Source organism: Pyxicephalus adspersus, chromosome 5, assembly GCF_032062135.1.
Source record: "Pyxicephalus adspersus chromosome 5, UCB_Pads_2.0, whole genome shotgun sequence".
In the NCBI taxonomy this organism is placed as follows: domain Eukaryota; kingdom Metazoa; phylum Chordata; class Amphibia; order Anura; family Pyxicephalidae; genus Pyxicephalus; species Pyxicephalus adspersus.
In genome coordinates, this window is record NC_092862.1 from 44,519,025 (window position 1) to 44,538,944 (window position 19,920).

Here is a 19,920-nt window from a genome sequence, read left to right on the forward strand (position 1 = left end):
GTGGCTGTTACTTTTGTATCGTGAAAACTTCAGGATATAACAAGAAAGATATTTGTAACATCCTAGTATCCTAGTCTACCATCGGCTATACACCTAGTGGCTCATTCAGATGAAATCCCAGTGCCGATTTTCATTACACTACCCTCTCTTGAAGAACATGATTATGGTGATGAACTAGGTGACAACAATGATGAAGAGTTTGAAATTGAAGAGGACACTGTTTGTAAGGGATTTGATCAGCATTAGTTGAGTGATTTGGGACTATCGAAGCCAGCTTCAGAACTAGCATCAAGACTGCATGAGAAAAACTTACTTGAAAAAGGAACTAAGGCATCGTTATCTGTGCAATGAGCAATTTTTGCCTCTAAGATCAGTTCACCTGACACCAATGATCTTTTTGGTCATTTGTAAAGGTTACATTCTTCCCACTGGACAGCAATATAGGGAGCCATTCTGACCATCACACTAATGTACTGTTAGCTGTGGATATGGTAATAACAGCTGGATTTCCCTGAAAACCTAAAAATTGTTTTAGGGTTCCCCGCTGTTAAAAAGGTTGAGAAACACTAGCTTAAGGAAATCCTTACTACGATATAAATTCTATTTATTTAAAATACATAAACATTGACATGGAGTACTAAATACACTACTGTTCAAAAGTTTGAGGCCATTTCGAAATATCCCTATCTTTTTTTGTTTGTCAATTGTTTCGTCTATTAAAATGACATAGAATTGATCAAAAATTGCAATCCAGCCATTGGTAATGTTGTAAATGACGGTGGTAGCTGGAAATAGCCACCACAAAATAATTTGTATAAATGTAGTAAGGCTTATTATTAGCAACAATTAGTCTTGATTTCCCATTGAATATGGTGATCACTAATACAAGTCTATGGGTGTAGAAGGTTATTGATCATTAGAAAAACCTTTTGTGATTATTTTAGTACAGCTCAATACAGTTGCACTGATTAAACAAGCAGTAAAATTGGTCTTCTTCAGACTAGTTGAGTATCTGTTGCATCAGGAAATCTGAATTGAATATGGCCAGAAACAAAGAACTTTCCAATGAAACTCGTCATTCTATTCTTGTATGGAGGCATGGAAATGCCTTTCAAGAAACTGCCAGGAAATGGAATATCTCCTACAACTTGTGTGCAGCATAAACTGGCTCCAATTGCGACAGAAGGAGGAGAGCAAGGCCCCCATGCACAACTGTACAAGAAGATAAATATCTTGGAGTGTATAGTTTGAGAAATCAACTCCTCACCGGTCCTCAGTTGGCAACTTCTAGGGAGAGTTGCAAAGAAAAAGTCCCATAGGAGAATGGCCAATAAAAAGAAAAGTTTGAGATGAGCAAAAGAACACAGACACTGGACACAGAAGACTAGGATCCTATGGACAAACAAATCCAAGTTTGAGGTGTTGGAATCACAAGGAAGAACATTTGTGAGACGCAGACCAAATGATAAGATGCTGGATGAGTGCTTGATACCATCTGATAAACATGGAGGAATCAACTTGATGATATGGGGCTGCTTTAGTGGTGCTAGGGACTCAATGTCGCTAGGAATAGAACACAAGAAAAACCCTTACCTCCTTGGACCTTGCTTAATCCAGAGAAATTGAAGAATACTTCATGAATGATCAGTCACCTTGCCCCACACCAAGCAGAGGTGGGAACCTGACCTCTTTAATTCTATTTTCACTTACACTTGTCAATGCACAGTAAAAGCAGAATTACCAAACTGATGAATTCAGCTCTCTGGTTTTCTCCTTCTTGCACTTCAGTACACCTGATTTCCTTTTCCATCTCAGCTCCCCTTTGTATTGAGCCACATAATGTTTTCAAATTGATGTACTGACAAAACATATTTAAAGATGCAATTATGCATTCATTTTTTTTTTAATGTCTGCACTCGGCTTTAACAACAGTGATGCTCATACAGGGGTCTCTATTAAGAAGAAGCAGCTAATCATGATCATTGTGTATATTTGCAAAGCAGGATGCAGAGCCTGTGTGTGTAATGAGCAAATATAGCTGGCCTATGTACACAAAATAATAATTGTACACAGAAATAAGGCTTTTAAACATTTACAACTCAATATTCTGTTCATCTTGATGATTTTTCTTTAACATATATCTAAAAAAATACATTTCTTATTTGACTCATTCTCTTTTAAAGCAAACAAATAAGGTCATCCAAAAACCACTAACACCATAGGTCCTTTGTTTTGGATTTGCATTTTTTTACATATAAAAAGTGCTGCTTCATTGAATATTGATTATTGAACTGGTTGATCCTATTCAGTGGATGTCTTTTGAGAATGCAGAGGCTCTGCTAATTTTTCCTGATAATTAATACTCCATACCTGGAGAAATAAATAGCTGTTTACGTCAGATCCAGCTCTGATAATTGTATATGAACTGTGTTCTCATTGTTTTGTGTCGAAAGTCAAGTCAGCTGCCATTTTTTAAACTGTGTGGTTAAACCACTTCAATAACTAGAACAATTTACAGCTTCACATATCCCCAGGCAATTTTGTTGGATTCTGGTAGAAAGGGAAAGGGTTTATCACAAGACTGGATATAAAACAAGCAGACAATACGTTCTTACAATGCATCATAATAGTGTAATTTTTGTATTTGGTTAACAACATACTTTACTTAACATAGCTTTGTATCTAAAGTGTCTATTAGAATTGAAAGCAGCCTGTTTGCCTAGCAAGCTCTATAAAGTAGTAATTATCCCGGCTGCATGTTTTTATAGAAAACCAAGCAAATTACCTTGCTGTACATTGTCTGGGTTTTCAATATTAACTTAAACAATACCTTGCACAATTTCAGTAATTAGACCATTGTAAGTAATTCTGTTTATCAGAATAAAGTGTTATTATTGTGCCACTCATTTGTAAGCAGTAAAAATATCGCACATTGACAGATGGTAAAGACAGGCAAGACTGAGTGAATTAGCTATGAACTGGAAGGTGAAAGAGATCAAATGCGAAGGTGATACAACTGTAACCATCGTGCGTTTGAAGGTTGTGTATAAACGCTTATCCGGGGTTCAGTTTTTAAATGGTTTTGAATTCTCAAAAATATGCTATAAACACTGTATTACGTTTTTTTCTCTTTACAGTTTGATAGAGACGGTTATTTTTGGGCTGTGATTCATCTTCTTTGTTCAGGTACGTGCCTCTGATGGCACAAAACATTATGTGTTACATTAAACTTTGCTGAAAGTAACTATTGGTTTATTGCATTCATTCTCCAAACTTGTAAATTTGTGGTGTAAACCCCAGAAGATGAATATCATCTAATTAGCCAGGAAAGCCTCCTCTGTGACCCCACCCTCCCCAAATAACCTGCCATTTTGTTTCAAGCATGACTACTATGGTGGCCAGGGGGGTGGAATAAAGCTAGAATGTCAGACCTCAATAACAAAACACATGTACATCAGAGAGGGGCACAGAAGAAATGATTCTCTTATCTAAAAGTATAAGGATATTTGTTTATATATATATATATATATATATATATATATATATCACTTTTTATTATTTGTTAGTATTTGAACGTGTTTTTGATGTGATCTATCCCTGAAGACTACCATCCAAAATCTGCGAGTATTTACCCTCACTTTGTAATTTGTACCCAGTCACTGCTGTATATCTTACCTACAGGTTGTGTTCCAGTGTATAAATAGTTATCTGATATATTATTCATCATACCTAACTAGGGACATAACTTTGAAATTGTTAGCCTTAGGAAAATAGTATAGGTAGTTAAAGATTTACATGTAACTGCACCTACGCTATGCCAGCATGCCCACAGGGACCATATGTATATCTGATGTGCTTTCTGCCATGTCTTAACACTTTGCAACTTAGAACTATAATTCATAGAATTTTATGTTTTTTATACCGAAAGACTAATGTCGTTTATTGCTGGAAAATGCTGTATATTCAAGTCCTAAAACACCCAGCTAAGAATGTTGTTAAGTATTCTTAGTAGACATTGCTATCTTTTAAATTAAATTGGGGGCAAAACATTATTTTATTCTCCCAAAAAATTTCAAATTTCAATAGAAAATAGACATCAATCTAACTAATGCCACCATTGGAAATATCTATTCACTTCTATTTAGTTACAACTATATAATTTGCATACCTAACTTTTACAACCAGAGAGAACGGCCACCAGGGCAAATAGTGATGTTAGAATAACAATCATTCAGTGACTCTAACCTCTCCCCATCCATTATAAATCTAAACTCCTAGATTGTAAGCTCTTCAGACAGGGTCCTCTCCTCCTGTGTCACTGTCTGTATACATCTGTCATTTGCAACCCCTAATTAATGTACAGTGCTGCATAATATGTTGGCGCTATATAAATCCTGTTTATTAATAAAATAATATTAATAATAAAAATAATAACCTAAAAACTATTGGCTGGTGTTCTGTATGAAGAGATAACATTGCTACCTTTTCTCCCATATTTTTATCCAGGATGCTACAGAGTATTCCAGAAATCTCAGAAGTCAAGTTTGCTAAGGTACTATACAATTATAAGAATTATATGAATGTATATCATTGTGGGTTCTGTGTCCTACAAAACTAGTATGTTATTTTGGGTCTCCTTAAAAATAGAAGTTGTAACTTCATCTCTGCTTCTATTCTCTGAGGAGGAACATAAAAACATTCATAAAGTTGTGTGCATCATCCTTAGTAATTAGTAATATAGGATTCCACACAATAGTATAAGTATAACATAAATTTGCTTGACAAAACTATCTATTTTTTCCATATTATATTCATGGAATGGCAAAGCACTAAATGCAAAAATTGTAAACCCAGCATTCTGTGACCCCCTTCTCATAATATTTGTTTTCTTTTCAGTGACCTTGATCAACAGTATATAAATTATTTTTTCAGGTATGTATAATCAATACATTTTTATTGTATTATATAATTTTTTTAATGGTCTTAAGCAGGGATGTCAAACTCAAATACTCAAGGCCAAAATTAAAAACTTGGACAAAGTCGTGGGCCAACCTTGAAATTTATTGAAAAAAACTTTTCCTTCTCATTAGATATAAACCCTTTTCATATGGAGGTTTTACTTCACATTCAATCTGGAACAAGCTTATATTAGAAAAAGAGGCATAATATTTTTTTTTATTTTATTTAAGAAAAAATCTTATGCCTCTTTCTCTATTTGTAGCCTTCTGAGGTAAATTTCAATGGTAACCTTCTAGCACAGGCTAACAATAATAATACCAATATTCTTTTACGAAAATGAAAAACTATTCAAGTCCATGCCTTGGAGTAGCAAGGAAAAGTACAGCTGAGGGGGAGTGCTGAAAGAGCCAGACGTGGCCAATGCGGGGCTAATTCTTATGAGTGCCCTGCCGCTGGAACTCCCTCTTCATTGAAATAGCGCCGCTACTAAAATTTCTGGTATTATTTTCCTCTCTGAAACAGTCCAATGCGGGGCCACGAATAGGCAGCTGGTCTATAGACGCGAGTGATGCCGGGAATTGTAGTAGCGGCGCTACTACAGAGGCGGGCCAGTGCAGTTCATATTTAGGATTCCTTTGGGGACCAGAGTTTGACACCTGGTCTAAAGGCAATGATGAAATATTATAATTATTATTATTAACAATAGAGAATATTGTTAATATATTCAGTACAACTGTATTATACTATGTATGTATGTGTGTATATATATATATGTGTATATATATATATATATATATATATATATATATATATATATGTGTGTGTGTATATATATATATATGTGTGTGTGTATATATATATGTGTGTACACATATACAACTGTATTATACTATGTATGTATGTGTGTGTATATAGATAGGGGTCGTATTGTAGGATTTTTGCTAACTAATTTTAAACAGAAAATGTGGGCATATTGTTCCCTTTCATATTATTGTCATAACTAGCACATTTTAATGCCTCACATCTGTCAATTTTCTGCTCGTGACGTGTAATAGTATTGATGTTTTTTCACCAAAATAATGCTTTTTCGGAGTTTCCTGTCTGTGACTTGAAGCAACTTGAAACAACTCATTTTAACAATTCAAGGGGAATTCAAATCAACTTACATTGATTTCATAGCTTTTTGAAAGAAGCAAAGAAACACTCTATACCTGGCTTATATGCCTACAGCCTATGTAAGCCCTACAATAATGTAAAAGGCATCTACTTTAAAAACTTGTATTCACTCTCCTCCACCATCACTCATGTTGCACCATTGGAATGATGTCTGACAAGATTATGAATAGCAAATGGAAAAAAAAATTCTGTGAAATAACAGCCCTTCTATTGGTAGTGTTAAGGTGATGCATACTATTCTCACTTTCTCAGTATTGATAGATTTATACATATGCCAAGTTCCCTAAAGGCAAATGCTTTCTAGCACATTCTACTATATCTCCACATGCTTGTTTTCTTTTAATACTGGCTGTCTTCAGTTTGGATGCTAAACAAACAGGATTACGTTTCCCATGCCTGGCCGCGTGGCTGTCCTCGTGCTTGTGGAGAAATAAGTTATGAGGTGATATCACAGCAGTTTAATGAATGTGCAGGGATTTCTCACTAATACATGACAGACTGTTTGATTGCACTGAACCACAGGAATGCGGTAGGATTACAATAATCAGTGTAAGGAAACTGTTTAGAGTTTCCAACTGAAAATTTCTGTTTAAATTCTTTGTTCTAGATTTCAGCTAAGAGGTTCCAGTTTATATAAAGGAATACTGCTTCTAAAACATGCTAGACAATAGCTGGCCTGTGCTTCTTGACCATATATTTCACATCCAATGCTTCTATTATAAAATCCTGTTACAAGAACCTAAGTGCATTTTGGAGTGGGTTCTGCTTTTAGTATCCTCCTCCAGCATTTTGTTTCCTTTTAATGGTCCTATAATATGTAATGATTTAATTGATTTCACCCTACGTCTGAGAAGCTTTGTTACTTCTGGTGGAAATCAATTTCTTGTTCTCCCAATCCAATGTTATATATTAGTAACTGGTATACCCCTCATCACATGTGACCATGGATTGAAGGACAGTGTGGTCAAACTTGTATGTTTGTTGATTTCCCAAACATGGAACAACTACTGTAACATGGAAATGGAGGCAAGACTTGGAGATTGTTTCAACAATAGGCTGAAATCACAAAGCTTTATTTTTTTACCCTCCGTCATATATTGTGAATAAGTAAACAACAGGCTTTTGCTTCCCTTTAATGAAGCGTTTCAAAAGGTTTGCAAAGCCAGTGTTATTTTATAACATAGAAATGAGCAATCCAATAAACATAAAATTCAGGATGCATTTGTGTTGCTTTGCTTCACAATATTTTGCTCATTTGAGAAATGTTTGGCAGGCATTGGCATCTTGCAGAGCCTGCCAAATGCCTTAAGTCAATTCAATATCATACACCCGATGCTCATGCCAACCATGCCTTGGAGTCTCTTAAGACATTTAGCAAACTTTTATTTATAATGGATTTCATCCCCCCAAAAATAAATGCTTAACAAGGCATTCTAAAAGTTTAGTATTTTTCAAATGCCTAATAAATACACAAAATTGTGCTGCAGTGCTATGTGGGATTTGGAACTGTTTTAATACACATTTCTTTTTTACACTGGTGTAAACTTAACCACAGCTTGACTATACCTGCAGATATTTTTGTGCCTACATTATCTGATTCCCTGTGGTGTATGCCACATATTAATATTATTATTAAACAGTATGTATATAGCGCCAACATATTTTGCAGTGCTATACATTTAGACACTTAAAATTAATTTAGGTGCGCTTGATATCTTTTCCTACCTGGCAGTGTGATATTAGTTGCAGTAAATAATATCTTACTTTATGTGCATTGTATGTATGTCCTACATTTTGTTCCCTTTGAGATAAAAGGAAATCTATATTATATAATTCTAAAACAAATATACATACAGCGTTTCCATTTTGTGTTTTGCAGTGTTGTCCTGTTGGCCTCAGCCTCACATCCCACTGGTGAGTTTATTTAGGTTGTCTTTTGGCCTTAGTGACATTATAAATTATGTTAATGTGTAAAAACATCTACAGCCTAAAATATAAAAGGGCCAGATCTTCTGATGTCCTACAAAATAACAATAAATGACAATATCCAAACTCCTTGTCCATTATTTCAATAATGTGGAAGAGTTTAAGTTGTGATGACCTGCATCCTATTGCTAAGTTCTATCCCAAAGTTTACCCTACAATGAATAATCTGTTCCGATTCTAAGTGTGCTGCACTCAGATCATCACAGTGAGAAGAACGTCTGATGTATGGAGAGCATAAAATAAATCAGGGACACAACTTAGTGCACCACATGGTCATACTTTAAAAATGCTTACCATGTTCCAAGAAATTACTGCCTATTTCAAGCAAATGTAAATAGTTCTATTTCTGTCACTTTACGTATAGCAAAGATCCCAAGAACTTGTCTCACTGCAGAGGGAAACCAGGATCTACAACTTAATTATGGAAAAATAGTATTCTAAATTTAGTTAGAGCTCATTTAGAATACTGGGTTCTGTTCTGAAGGCCTTACTCACATAGATATATTATTAGGACAGAAGTGCAGGGATGGGTAACAAAAATGGTTCAAGGTCTGAAGGATAAAACCTATATGGAGAGACTGCGGGAACCTAACTTGCACAACCTTAATTAAGAAAAGGAGATACACAACTGAAATGTAAAAATATAATAAGAATGTGAATAGGGTTCAAGAGGGCAGTATCAATACAAACCTAAAATCAAGAAAACAGGGACATCACCTAAAACTAGCAGGAGGAAAATTCAAAACTAACCTTTGAAAGTATTTTTTTACTATGTGTTGTCCCATTTTTATAATTCTTACTGATTTTACCAGAAGTCTACACTAAGATGCAAGGTATTCCCTGCAATAGGTAATTCAGTTTTATTGAGAAACTCTCTAAAGGTCATTTACTGCTAAAGGGATGCAGACAATGCAACCTTCCCTATTAGAACATAGAAAGGCAACCAGCTGATCATAATAATTCAGGCACTCCTTTCATTAATAATTTTGCAAAGGAAATAGTGGAACAGACATATTTTTTTAGAAGAAAGAAAGGTATGAATCTGCATCAAACTCAGAAGGAAACTTTCCAAAATGGCACACTTGTTACAATATGTTTGTGTAAATTATTGTATTAAAAGGTTCAGTACATATCAAGGTGTTTCCCCCTATCTCCCGGAGCAGTAATTGACCATGGAGTAAACAAGGAGAGGAAAGGCAGCACAGTGTCTCAGTGGTTAGCACTCTGGCCTTTGCAGCTCTAGGAACCAGGTTCGAATCTTTGCCAGTACACTATCTGCATGGAGTTTGTAGGTTCTTCCCGTGTTTTCGTGGGTTTCCTCTGGGTACTCCGGTTTTCTCCCACATTCCAAAAACATGCAGTTAGGTTAATTGACTTCCCCCCAAAACTGTCCTTAGACTGTTAAAGACATATAAATATGGTAGGGACATTAGATTGTGAGTGCTTTTGAGGGACTGTTAGTGACACGACTATGGACTGGACTGTGGACGTAATATGTTGGTGCTATAAAAACACTGTATAATAATAACAATATATACATACCATGTGTATATACATTCATCCCTCCCAAAGCAGTATATACATCCTTGTGCACCACAATAATAATATATATATCCCTTCCACCCCCAATAAGGATTTGTCCCTAGCTCCAGCAGTAATACAAGCATTAATTGTGCATGTTTAATGATTAAGCAGTTCCTCATTTAATGCTTTTTTCTGCTTTTCACTACACTGGATATATCTTTAAAATATACCGTGTAGGGAAGGTTGCGGTAGGTGTCCTCATTCAGTCATATGCTTTTTTAATTAACAGACAAAACTACCAGAGGGATTTATATTAAAATAGATCTTGCCTTCCTTTCTGTTCCTATTTTATCTCATTCATGTAGGTTGTTACACAACTTTTGAACTTCTTTAACTGCCTGTTTCTGTAAATGAGAATTTCCGTTGATCACAACAATAAGAAAGAAGGCAAAAAAACATAGCATGGCAAGAAACTCGGTGAACTTGAATATTTGATCATTAATGGGAACTTCATTAAAAATGAAATGTCACCAAATCTCAGCAAGGGGTTAGCAGAGTATTGTTATTTTTGATTTGTTTTTTTAAGCTCTTGGATAGAGAATGCTTTCCAAACTAATAACAATTATCAAGCTCCATCCACAGGGAGTATATTGCATGACTAGAAAACCCAAATACCCCCTTCTTAAAGGGGAAGTGTACCCATGACAGAGAAAGCAAGCATTCTAGCCAAGCTACTTCTCTCTTGGCCTGACTTATCTAAATATTCCAATTGGAAACACAAAATTACTGTAAGATTTGCCCTTGCTGGATTTTTCAAAGGGTTATATGTACAATTACAGAGCAACAGTAGTTCATGCCAGAATCCTAAACTGACATATTGTGCTGCCAAAACCTACTGAAAAGGCTAATGAAGAGTTTTTTTTCAGATGGAGAAGACGATTCCTGACCATGTTTGTGTTTTTGAAACAAACACTATAGTTAAAGGAGTAAAAGGGGGGAAAAAGCTTTCTGCACAAAGTGTTCCACTGGGAAAATAAACTAACAAATTTGTAATTATAGCAGTTGAAAATTAGCATGCTAGACCCAAAGGCCACATCTTGCTATTGGTGTCCTTAATCAATCCATTAATGCTTAAACGCTTTCAGAGAATCTTTTGTCTCTTGCCAGCTGCATCATTTACCTTGATACTTTTACTGTTGCTCCAAAGATTTATCTTCCTGTTTATGTGAAGGTTCTACTAGATGTGTAAATAGCTTCCTCTTTTAGCAGGAAGTTTAACAGTTCTTTCTTAAACATTTTTTGTCGATTTACAATATATTGTCATTTTTATGGCTTTGAATTCTACATACATTCGGAATAGATAGGATAATACAATGCTCATTGATTGGGAACCTTTTTTACTATACATCTACAGGTCTTCTTTAGGTGAATGTAATGCTTCCAAAACTAATTGCAACTTTTATTACCGTATTTTTCGGACCATAAGACGCACTTTTTTTCCCCCTAAAGTGGGGGGAAAATCAGGGTGCGTCTTATGGTCCGAATGCATATTTTTTTACTTACCTGTATCCCCGCCGGTCCCCGCAGCCAGTGTCCTCTTCCTGTGTCCCAGCGTGCGGCACTTGTGCCCGCCCACGAAGGCGGCGCCGATTGGTTTGATGAATGCCGATCGGCGCCGCCTTCATGGGCGGGCACAAGTGCCGCACGCTGGGTCTCAGGGAAACACAGAGGAGGAACACAGACAGAGGCAGATAGCAGCCAATGTCTGTGTTCCTCCTCTGTAGGAGGCTGCTATCTGCCTCTGTCTGTGTTCCTCCTCTGTGTTTCCCTGTCTTCCAGCGTGTGGCACTTGTGCCCGCCCATGAAGGCGGCGCCGATCGGCATTCATGAAATCAATCGGCGCCGCCTTTGTGGGCGGGCACAAGTGCCGCACGCTGGATCTCAGGGGAAATCAAATGAATTTTTTTTTTCTTGTTTTCCCGTGCGGAAAACCTGGTGCGTCTTATAGTCCGGAGCGTCTAATGGTCCGAAAAATACGGTATTTCAAAAAAGTGTTTTCTAGCTTCTACAGGTATTTTAGACCAAACACAGATTACATACATATGAGGGATGTTTTGCCAAACTATCTGTATTTCTGCTCATTTAGTCCTACATTTTACACAGATATATCACCCTACATACAGTTAAAGAAAACCATGGTGTCCATTCTTCACTATTGGCCTGCTGACTGGACAGTGAAAAGAAACTGACTGATTGGGTAATACCTTTACCCATGCTGTTTCCTACTATCAGTATACTCATTTTTAGCATTTTTGCATTCAGTACATCTGTTTGGATCCTGATACATAGGACAGCTTTCATTTTTTCTCCTATCCTTCTGAGTGCTGCCCACCTAGGGTAATACTTACCAACTTTCCTAATCTGTTGATCTTTTCCCAGCTGACTTCCCATACCAGCACATGCATGCTTGGCCCCATTCATCTGTGTGGGTAAGCAACATTCTGGAGGTTTATGGTTTACCTACAGAAATGAATAGGACCAGGGGATGCATGCACACTTTGAATGGGTGCCTACTAGGACCTTGTCGGAGGACGTTTAATATCCCATCTGGGCAGCACCTACAGACGGTTCTGGGATTTAATTTAGGACTACTAAAGATGATGTTGTCTTGTAATGGGAGTATATATTTCTACTTTTAAAGTTTACTTAATAAGCATATTAAAAAACAAAAAATAAAACACAAAATATCAGTGTGGCAGGTAGGTTCAGCAAAGCGTAGGAGAATGTCTGCATACATTGTTAGTTGGCTTTTTAAGTTTTTGTTATTTTCCATTAGACCAGAACTCTTTACATATCTGTCTTTGAGTGACTTAGTTCTGTGTTTATTTCCTAAGGTGACCTCTTCAGTGCCTTGGAATTCCCCTTCCTTTATTTCTATCGATTCCATAGTGGTTGTTGTGCCAGGTAAGGATTTTGATCGATCACTTCTTTGGCATTTCCTCACTGGAATCAAAGCGGATTACAGATTGATCGTAAGATATTGCGAACTGAACAAGTGAATGCACCGAGTAAAAGTTTCTTAAAATATCTTAATCAATACATCTTTGGTAGGCCTTTTGGCACAAATGTTTTGCATACCTGCTGGTATCTGGGGAGAGTAATCTAGTTTTGCATTTGTAGAGACAAGTTTTAAGAAAATACATACATGTTTCCAAGAAATCTGAAAAGTGATTCTTTAATGCATGAACTTTTTATTTTGCTAATACAGTTCTGTATTTTTATTACAGGTATTTATTTAGTTAAAACAATTATTTTAAATGTAACTAGGGTAGCTACCTGAATTGGACTTGGTATGTGCCTCTTGTAATTATCCAATATAGTAGAAGTGAGGCTGGTAGAGGGAGGGGCAGTAGTAGGTAGGCATGATTCATGTATATATACTTACAAGAGTATAATAGAAGGATTACTTCATCACTATACAGCTGCTCCTTCACTGTCCAGTCACAGACCAAAGACAAAGTGACCTGGCTGTATTGCACAATTGCAGTAGAAATTCACTTCTCCAATGGGCAGCAAGTATAAACCTGAGAACTGGCTGGACATTACAAATCTTTAATCTGCATTTTATCGTCTTGGATAGATCTATGTAGGGGTGTATTTTATTCACTGATGAATCGATGATAAAATGCTTTTGTCTTTAATCACTGCATTTTTACTAAAATTATGTATTGACCTTCTAGTGGGATTTTGGGCTTCGTATTGATGTTGCTATCTGTAAAATTAAGAGGCAGTCTGTCTCCTGTGCATCACCTCTCCTGGACCTTCTTAGCTAAGGTAAGCTGCTTGTATCTGGTATTCTTTCTATCTTATACCTGCGTGGGGGAAAAATCCAGAAGTGATAGGGACAACTGTCTGTGCCCTTGCTCTTTACCTCCTGGGATATGGCAGAAAATGCAATGGGTTTTGTGTTTTTGTTTTAATGTTTTCAGCAGCTTGGTCATGTGCTGATGACGTTTTCAGTAGCAATAGAGGGGAGATAGGAAGAGGGGCAGCACTGTCACCAGTATATGTCTGTTCACATTAACTCTGGTGTGGGGATGTTATCCCCTGTCCAAGCAGGCATGTGCACACTTGTGGCAGCATTATAGCTCCACTATGAATTAGTCACCCAAGGTGCTTGGTGCGGTAAGGAAAGTTGCTTGTTGGCACTGTGATTGGTCCCAGACTACCTACCACTCACTACTTCTCCATTGCCACACTTTTTCACCTACTGCCCCCTACATTTTTCTCTACTGCATCAGTGGACCCACATGTCAGCACTAGTGTGCACTTATTTTCTTGGCACCATATCATTAGTCCTTTAAAGACACATCTCTCCAATACATGCACATTGCCCTAGGTTTTATGTCTTTTTAAGCACTGTACAAAAATGTATGTTGGTCTGCCAAAAAGTTGCTGTGCCTTTACTTTGTGTGGGTTGACAACACAGTGCTTTTCTCCCCGAAATTCTAATTTTAAGCTCTACTTGCTGACTTGCAGACCTTTCCTTGTCTCCCCTCCCCTGCATACATTGCTTTTAATTTTCACTGTGTGTAGAAAGGGGGCTTTTGGGAGATGTAGTTCTGGCATGTTTAAGTCACTAGAAACTAAACTTTTTACAAACCGCGTTATAATGTCACAGTGAATTATAAAGGTGAATTATTCTTGTATTAGATTAAAATAAATGATGGGACACTCACTGAAAGAAAAGTGGAAGATTTAGGGGTAAAATTTTTTACAATGTCTAAAGATACACTTTTAATGTGTCACCTATCAAAGTAACTAACCTTCAGCACCACCTATTAGTTTTTTTTGTTTTGTTTTTTTTAGGTATATGTTTAAAGCTATGCTAATCACTCTATCTAAACCAGGAAAGAGTCCATATTTCCACCAAAATTTTAGGCCAATAGCACTCCTAAACACTAAAACACAACTACACTAAAAATATATGGCACAGCTTTAGTGCTAAGAATGGTGAATATTACCCCATGTCTTATTAACACTGATCAGGTGGGATTGGTTAAGGGAAGACAAGTTCTGGATGGCACGAGACGTATGATCAATCTTATTCAGTATGCTGAAAATTCCAACTTGAATGTTATATATGTCACATTAAATGCAGAGAAGGCTTTAAAAGTTTTAAAGTGAAGGTGCATTCAAAATTATGTGCTGCAGCATCTACTTTTATCCCTTTTATGGGAGGCTAAAGTTATACTCTAATTTATTTTTAATACTTAGCTCAATTGTACTTGAAGCAAAAAGTATTTATATTCTGGTTTTGTATTTTGAAACACATACTTTAAATAAAGCTTTCACATCTAATTCCGACCCTATGCTATACACCCTGCAGTGGCACTTCTGCCTACAGCTTTCTATGCTGGCTACAGAAAATATTGCCCCTATTGGACAATGTTGGGCCCAGGTCATATTATTGTTGTTACCTGTTTTTCTAACAATTGCCTGGTGACATATGCCATATTCTTTCTCATACCTATAAAGACTTGGCTTTTTAGAGCGAGTCAGTAGGGAAACAATGGTAAAGGCAAGCATTTGACAAGTGGGGTAGTGGTTAGTGGTTGGGGGCAATTGTCACAAAAAAGAAGTTTGCTTTTAGTCACATCTTTACAAACTCTATTTAAAAGGAATAAAGCAAAGTGCAAAATCCCATAGTAATCATTCAGAAGTCTTTTATACTTGAAGCTGTGGGTTCTGCACTTCCTGATTGCACGTCTGTTTAATTCATCAACCCCTGGTGTGTCTTATGTTGTATTAAATTTCCTGTTCTGTATGTAATACATTTATGTCCAAGAAGACTGGCTTTTAGAATCTTTGGACTCACCACTAAATGTATACTCTGGCGGTTCGTAGTTACTGTAACAACAGCAGATTTTGATATTTCCAGCTGTAATTAGATGTTGGAAATTTTGAGCCTTTTAGGAATGTAATCCTCTTATTACTTTCATTAATTTGATATTGTCCATACACACTAAGAGGCACAGGGCAGACACTTCATATTTCAGCTGAACATTTTCAGATCCATGTGAGTTAATTATTTTTTTAAAGGACCTGCCAGTCCTAATTAAACAATAAAAGAAAAAAATGTTTATTTGAAACCTTCAACCTTTGGAGTGATGTTAGAAATGCACTTCCAGAAGTCTTCTCTTTTTGGTTGCTTCAAAGCAAGTGGAAAGCAATGTCGGATTCCTAGACACACTACAATATATAACAGCGATATGTTGTGTTACAAATAAAGCAGATGTGTCCAAATAATGCTCTGTGTAATCCTCTATCTACCCGGCTTATGTGTTACCTACTTTTCCAACGGTGACCTAACAAGGGTAAAGCAATGCATATAACCTTTTGCTGCATCAGAGCAGGGAAATCGTGTTACGTATGGAACTAGTTCGCATGAAAATATGGGAGATGTATGAAATCAGAGGTACTTACATGCTTGGGTTAAATATAATGGTGTGCAACAACATAAGTTCAAAAACTTAGAGGTGGTGTGGTTCAAAATACATTTTTCCATTTAAGTAGAATGAATGAGCCTACACATTTCAGGGGACTTAGAAACCCTTTTAAAGGGTGGCATTTGGCCAGGGAATAGCAGTGTGTTCTGCAATCACAGATTTGTAATGGAGGGACCATATCACTATTTTCTCTCTAATGCCCTGCACTTCACTGTGCACAGCATACCCCCGAATTTATAAATGTCAAGCCATGGAGTGCATCTACGTGAAGCCCCACTCTACACCGCCATGATTCAAGGAGAGCAGGTCATTCTTGTAGCATATTTGTGCCTAAAGTGGAACTAAACTCATTGGTGGGTGGAGAGCTCCTGCCATAATCGGCAGTAATACACAGCTCATGAGTACCCGAACTACATGGTGCATGTCCCGAAAGTTTAGAACTAAACAAAAGCCACCAGGAGCCAGTGAGTTAGTTATTTGACAAAGGAGACATTGCTTGTCATATAACACTACCTCCTGGTGGTTTTTTGTTTTTTCAGTTTAGATCTGCTTTTAGCAAGCAGAGGGAGCTTTGCGAGTGGAGGAATACTGGTCCTTATTTCCTCTTATTACTTCTTGCATCTTTAGAACAGTACAGGTTTTCACTCTTTCATATAAAAGAAACTGAAAGACAGGACCTAACTAACTAACTAACTCACTAACTAACTATTCTGACCTGCTGGAGCTTGTATTATGGATGATTAAACTAGTCACATCTATGTATTAAACCCCTCTTTATCTGTTTATTTGTAGTACAGTGTTCTATGTCATGTTCAGAAACATTTTTAGATCATTATGGGATGAGATCAGGTAGTTTAATTAATTAAATTAAAAATGTTTTGCAAAATGTTTATTGCTTTCAAAAGCTTAACATTTCTATCCAATTTGAACGATTATCTATTATTGTTATTATAATTGAAAACATCCTTTTTTTCCCTCAGTAAATAAGATGTATACCAGCCAATAATAAAATTCCATTACTAGTAGATTATAAAAGGTTCTACAGGTTAATGTACGTAACATTTGACCATAGGGCTTGCATTTAACATGAAGATATTCTGTATATACAATTCTAAGGGATTTACAGCATTTTCTCCCTTAAATATAATATGCTTTTGAAATTGTAAATTGCCCAGAACTGTGGTTTTTCCAGTCACTAATTAGCATGTCTGTTCTTTCCATGACATCATTGCTTAAACAGTGTGAACCCCATAAGAAATCTCTGGCTTTTTTAGCTAGTAGGCAGTGTGAGCAGATTCAGTTTCTTTCCACTATTTGCTTGAGAAATGAATGTATTTACTGCAAACAAAAAGAAAATCAATAGAAGCTTTAGAAATCTAGGGAACATGCAAAAGCAGCTTTTATCATAGTTACCATGAAAAGCGTTTGATGCATGTTACAGGGAGGCACAGCTATGTAATTTAATGTTTTAAAGTCCCAGCCATTTTAAACATTTTTATATGGAATTATATGGAAGGGTGGCATACCATACAATACAATCTTGTCTCCCAACTTCCTATTATTTATATACCGTAGTTACCCTACCTGCCTTTGTCCCAAATTGGTTTAATCTTAGTAAAAAGCAAAATATCCTCTATTTCACAGTACAATAGTGGTAGTAGCAGTCATTATACATCATCAGATTGGTTACTATAGGTTTCTCTGTCATTCTTTGTTGTCCTAGTAATCATAAACTTGTCTCCTATTCTTCTGCATCTCAGAGCTGAATAGAGCAGACTTTGGCTCCAAAGAATATTTATGCTTAGTGGGTTAAACCATTTCAGGCTCATAATTGTAAAAAGGCTTCTGTTCCCAGAAGTAATAATTATGTGGCAAGTCGTTTGGAACAAAGGTGAAGATCTAACTTTATTTGTGCTAAATTAAATCATGTCTACCTAAAAGCAAACTGCACAAGGTGCTTCGGTTACCATTACTGGCCACAATAGTTCTTCTTTTTGTGCCCCAGATTTTGGGTTACTAATGTAGTTCACTGTGTTAATAGGAACATGGTTTCTGGGCTAAGCTCCGGTTACAATGAGCCCTGCATTGAAACACAAAATCTTCCTAAAGTGGGCCTACTATTCAGAGCATTATGCAAGCTGCCATTGCCGATTTCATTGATTGAACTCATGATCAATTGGCCACACTTAAAACAAGCATACAGGTAATTGTGTGACAAGTTGTGCTGAAATTAGAAGACCACCTGAGCTGCGTACTAATATTTGGTCAGTGTTTCAGAAGAGGATTATAAAATCAACCAGGAAAGCTGTATATTTTAGTACTAGGTCAGAAATGACAGTTCACATTGTAATTGTTCCGGCCTAACGCCCCCCGGCTGATCTGGCCTAACGCCCCCCAGCCGATCTGGCCTAATCCTGGCTGGCAACCCGCGGTGGAGCCGGAACAAACTAAGCCGGAGCTCCGAAGCTGCATTGAGCCTCGGTGTGGTGGCTCTGTTCCCAATTTACCATGGCCGGCGTTACCAACTCCGCCACGGGGGTAAATAAGAAACATTCCCTCTCCTCCGTATGCATCGCGTAGGAGAGGTTTTCCTTTCAGGGGGCGTTCCTGGTGGGGGGCCAGAGCTATTAGAGCGGGATTTGAGAGAGTCCGGCCGAATGTGCTCCTGCCTACCCCTAAAATGGCCTAGTGGCCAAAAAAGTTTGCTGACCTCTACATTAATGTAAGAAAATAAAAATCTGTACGTAAATGGTTGTATACCTACCTTACCTCAGCTTAACTACTGTAGGTGTTGATGTCAAGCTTTGTTTGAGAAGATCCCAGGGAATGCAGAGTACCTGAACTCTCATGACTAGGGGTTGCAAATGACAGACCGAAAAGTAGTGGAGGACCCTGCCCCGAAGAGCTTACAATAATACAGGATTGTCTTCTGAGTTTTCTAGTCCTCGGTTTTACCCAACACCTTTTTGATCCCTAAACTTTACTTTATAGGTAGTGAAGCAGCCCATCATACTGATGGACAAGTAGTAATATGTGGGGCCAGTAGACATTCTGCTTCAGCTCTCCCAGGAAATTTTATAGAAGTGCCTGTCAAAACAGCCCATGGTTTGGCTGTAAAGTATTTTTCCTTTTTTCTGTTCTGTTCACATGTCTGTTTATATTGCATCCTGCACTGCCTTATTAAAAAGCCATTATATGCATCTTGTCATATTTTGTCTTCTAATGTGTTTAACATTTCTTTGTGGAAAGCTGCAAAGGGTCAGCAAGTTTATTTCTGAGTGCATGCCTTGCTTGTGTTCATTTTGGGAGGAATGACCTGTTTAAATTTTCCAGTGATGCAAAAGTATGAGAACAATGTGGTTTGGGGCTTACTCAGAGTATGTCTTTCCGCTCCCTTTGTTTTTATATGGACACACAGACTCCTGTGGAGCCATGTGCTTCATTATTTTACTGCGTTGGGGGCATGAGAGAAGAAGGACTTGCAAGCTAAGTGTAGATTTACTGTGTGTTAATGGTCTCTGTAGGAAGTCAGATCCCACCAACATTGTCACCACAAAGTATACACCATTGTTAACAGGGAAGTGACTATTTTCAATATCTTTGTTTTTCAATTGAATAGATTTGTGGCATATTTTAGGATATTCCTACAGAAGTAAGACAATCATGAAGCAGACTTTAATTTTAGCCTGGATTCTGATTCTTTCTAGGGACAAGCAATACATTTTATTATATAATGTACTCATAGACCATTACCTTATAATCCCTG

At 37.1% G+C, this 19,920-nt stretch overlaps 1 protein-coding gene across 6 annotated transcripts in view; it reads left to right on the forward strand.

Moving 5' to 3' along the window:
* Positions 1–19,920, forward strand: part of TMEM241 (transmembrane protein 241) — a 64,350-nt gene that overhangs the window by 20,278 nt on the left and 24,152 nt on the right. For 3 of the 6 annotated variants that reach the window (XR_011920806.1, XM_072411318.1, XM_072411319.1), the window contains 6 exons: positions 3,138–3,186; positions 4,507–4,552; positions 4,897–4,932; positions 8,015–8,049; positions 12,540–12,609; positions 13,386–13,479. Coding sequence is in view for 2 of the 6 variants with exons in the window: in XM_072411318.1 (XP_072267419.1) it covers positions 3,138–3,186; positions 4,507–4,552; positions 4,897–4,932; positions 8,015–8,049; positions 12,540–12,609; positions 13,386–13,479 (330 nt within the window). In the remaining 4 variants the exon portion in view is untranslated. Of the gene's footprint in view, positions 1–3,137; positions 3,187–4,506; positions 4,553–4,896; positions 4,933–8,014; positions 8,050–12,539; positions 12,610–13,127; positions 13,293–13,382; positions 13,480–19,920 lie in introns of those variants that run through there. The other 3 variants (XR_011920808.1, XR_011920809.1, XR_011920807.1) reach the window with 2 other exon arrangements.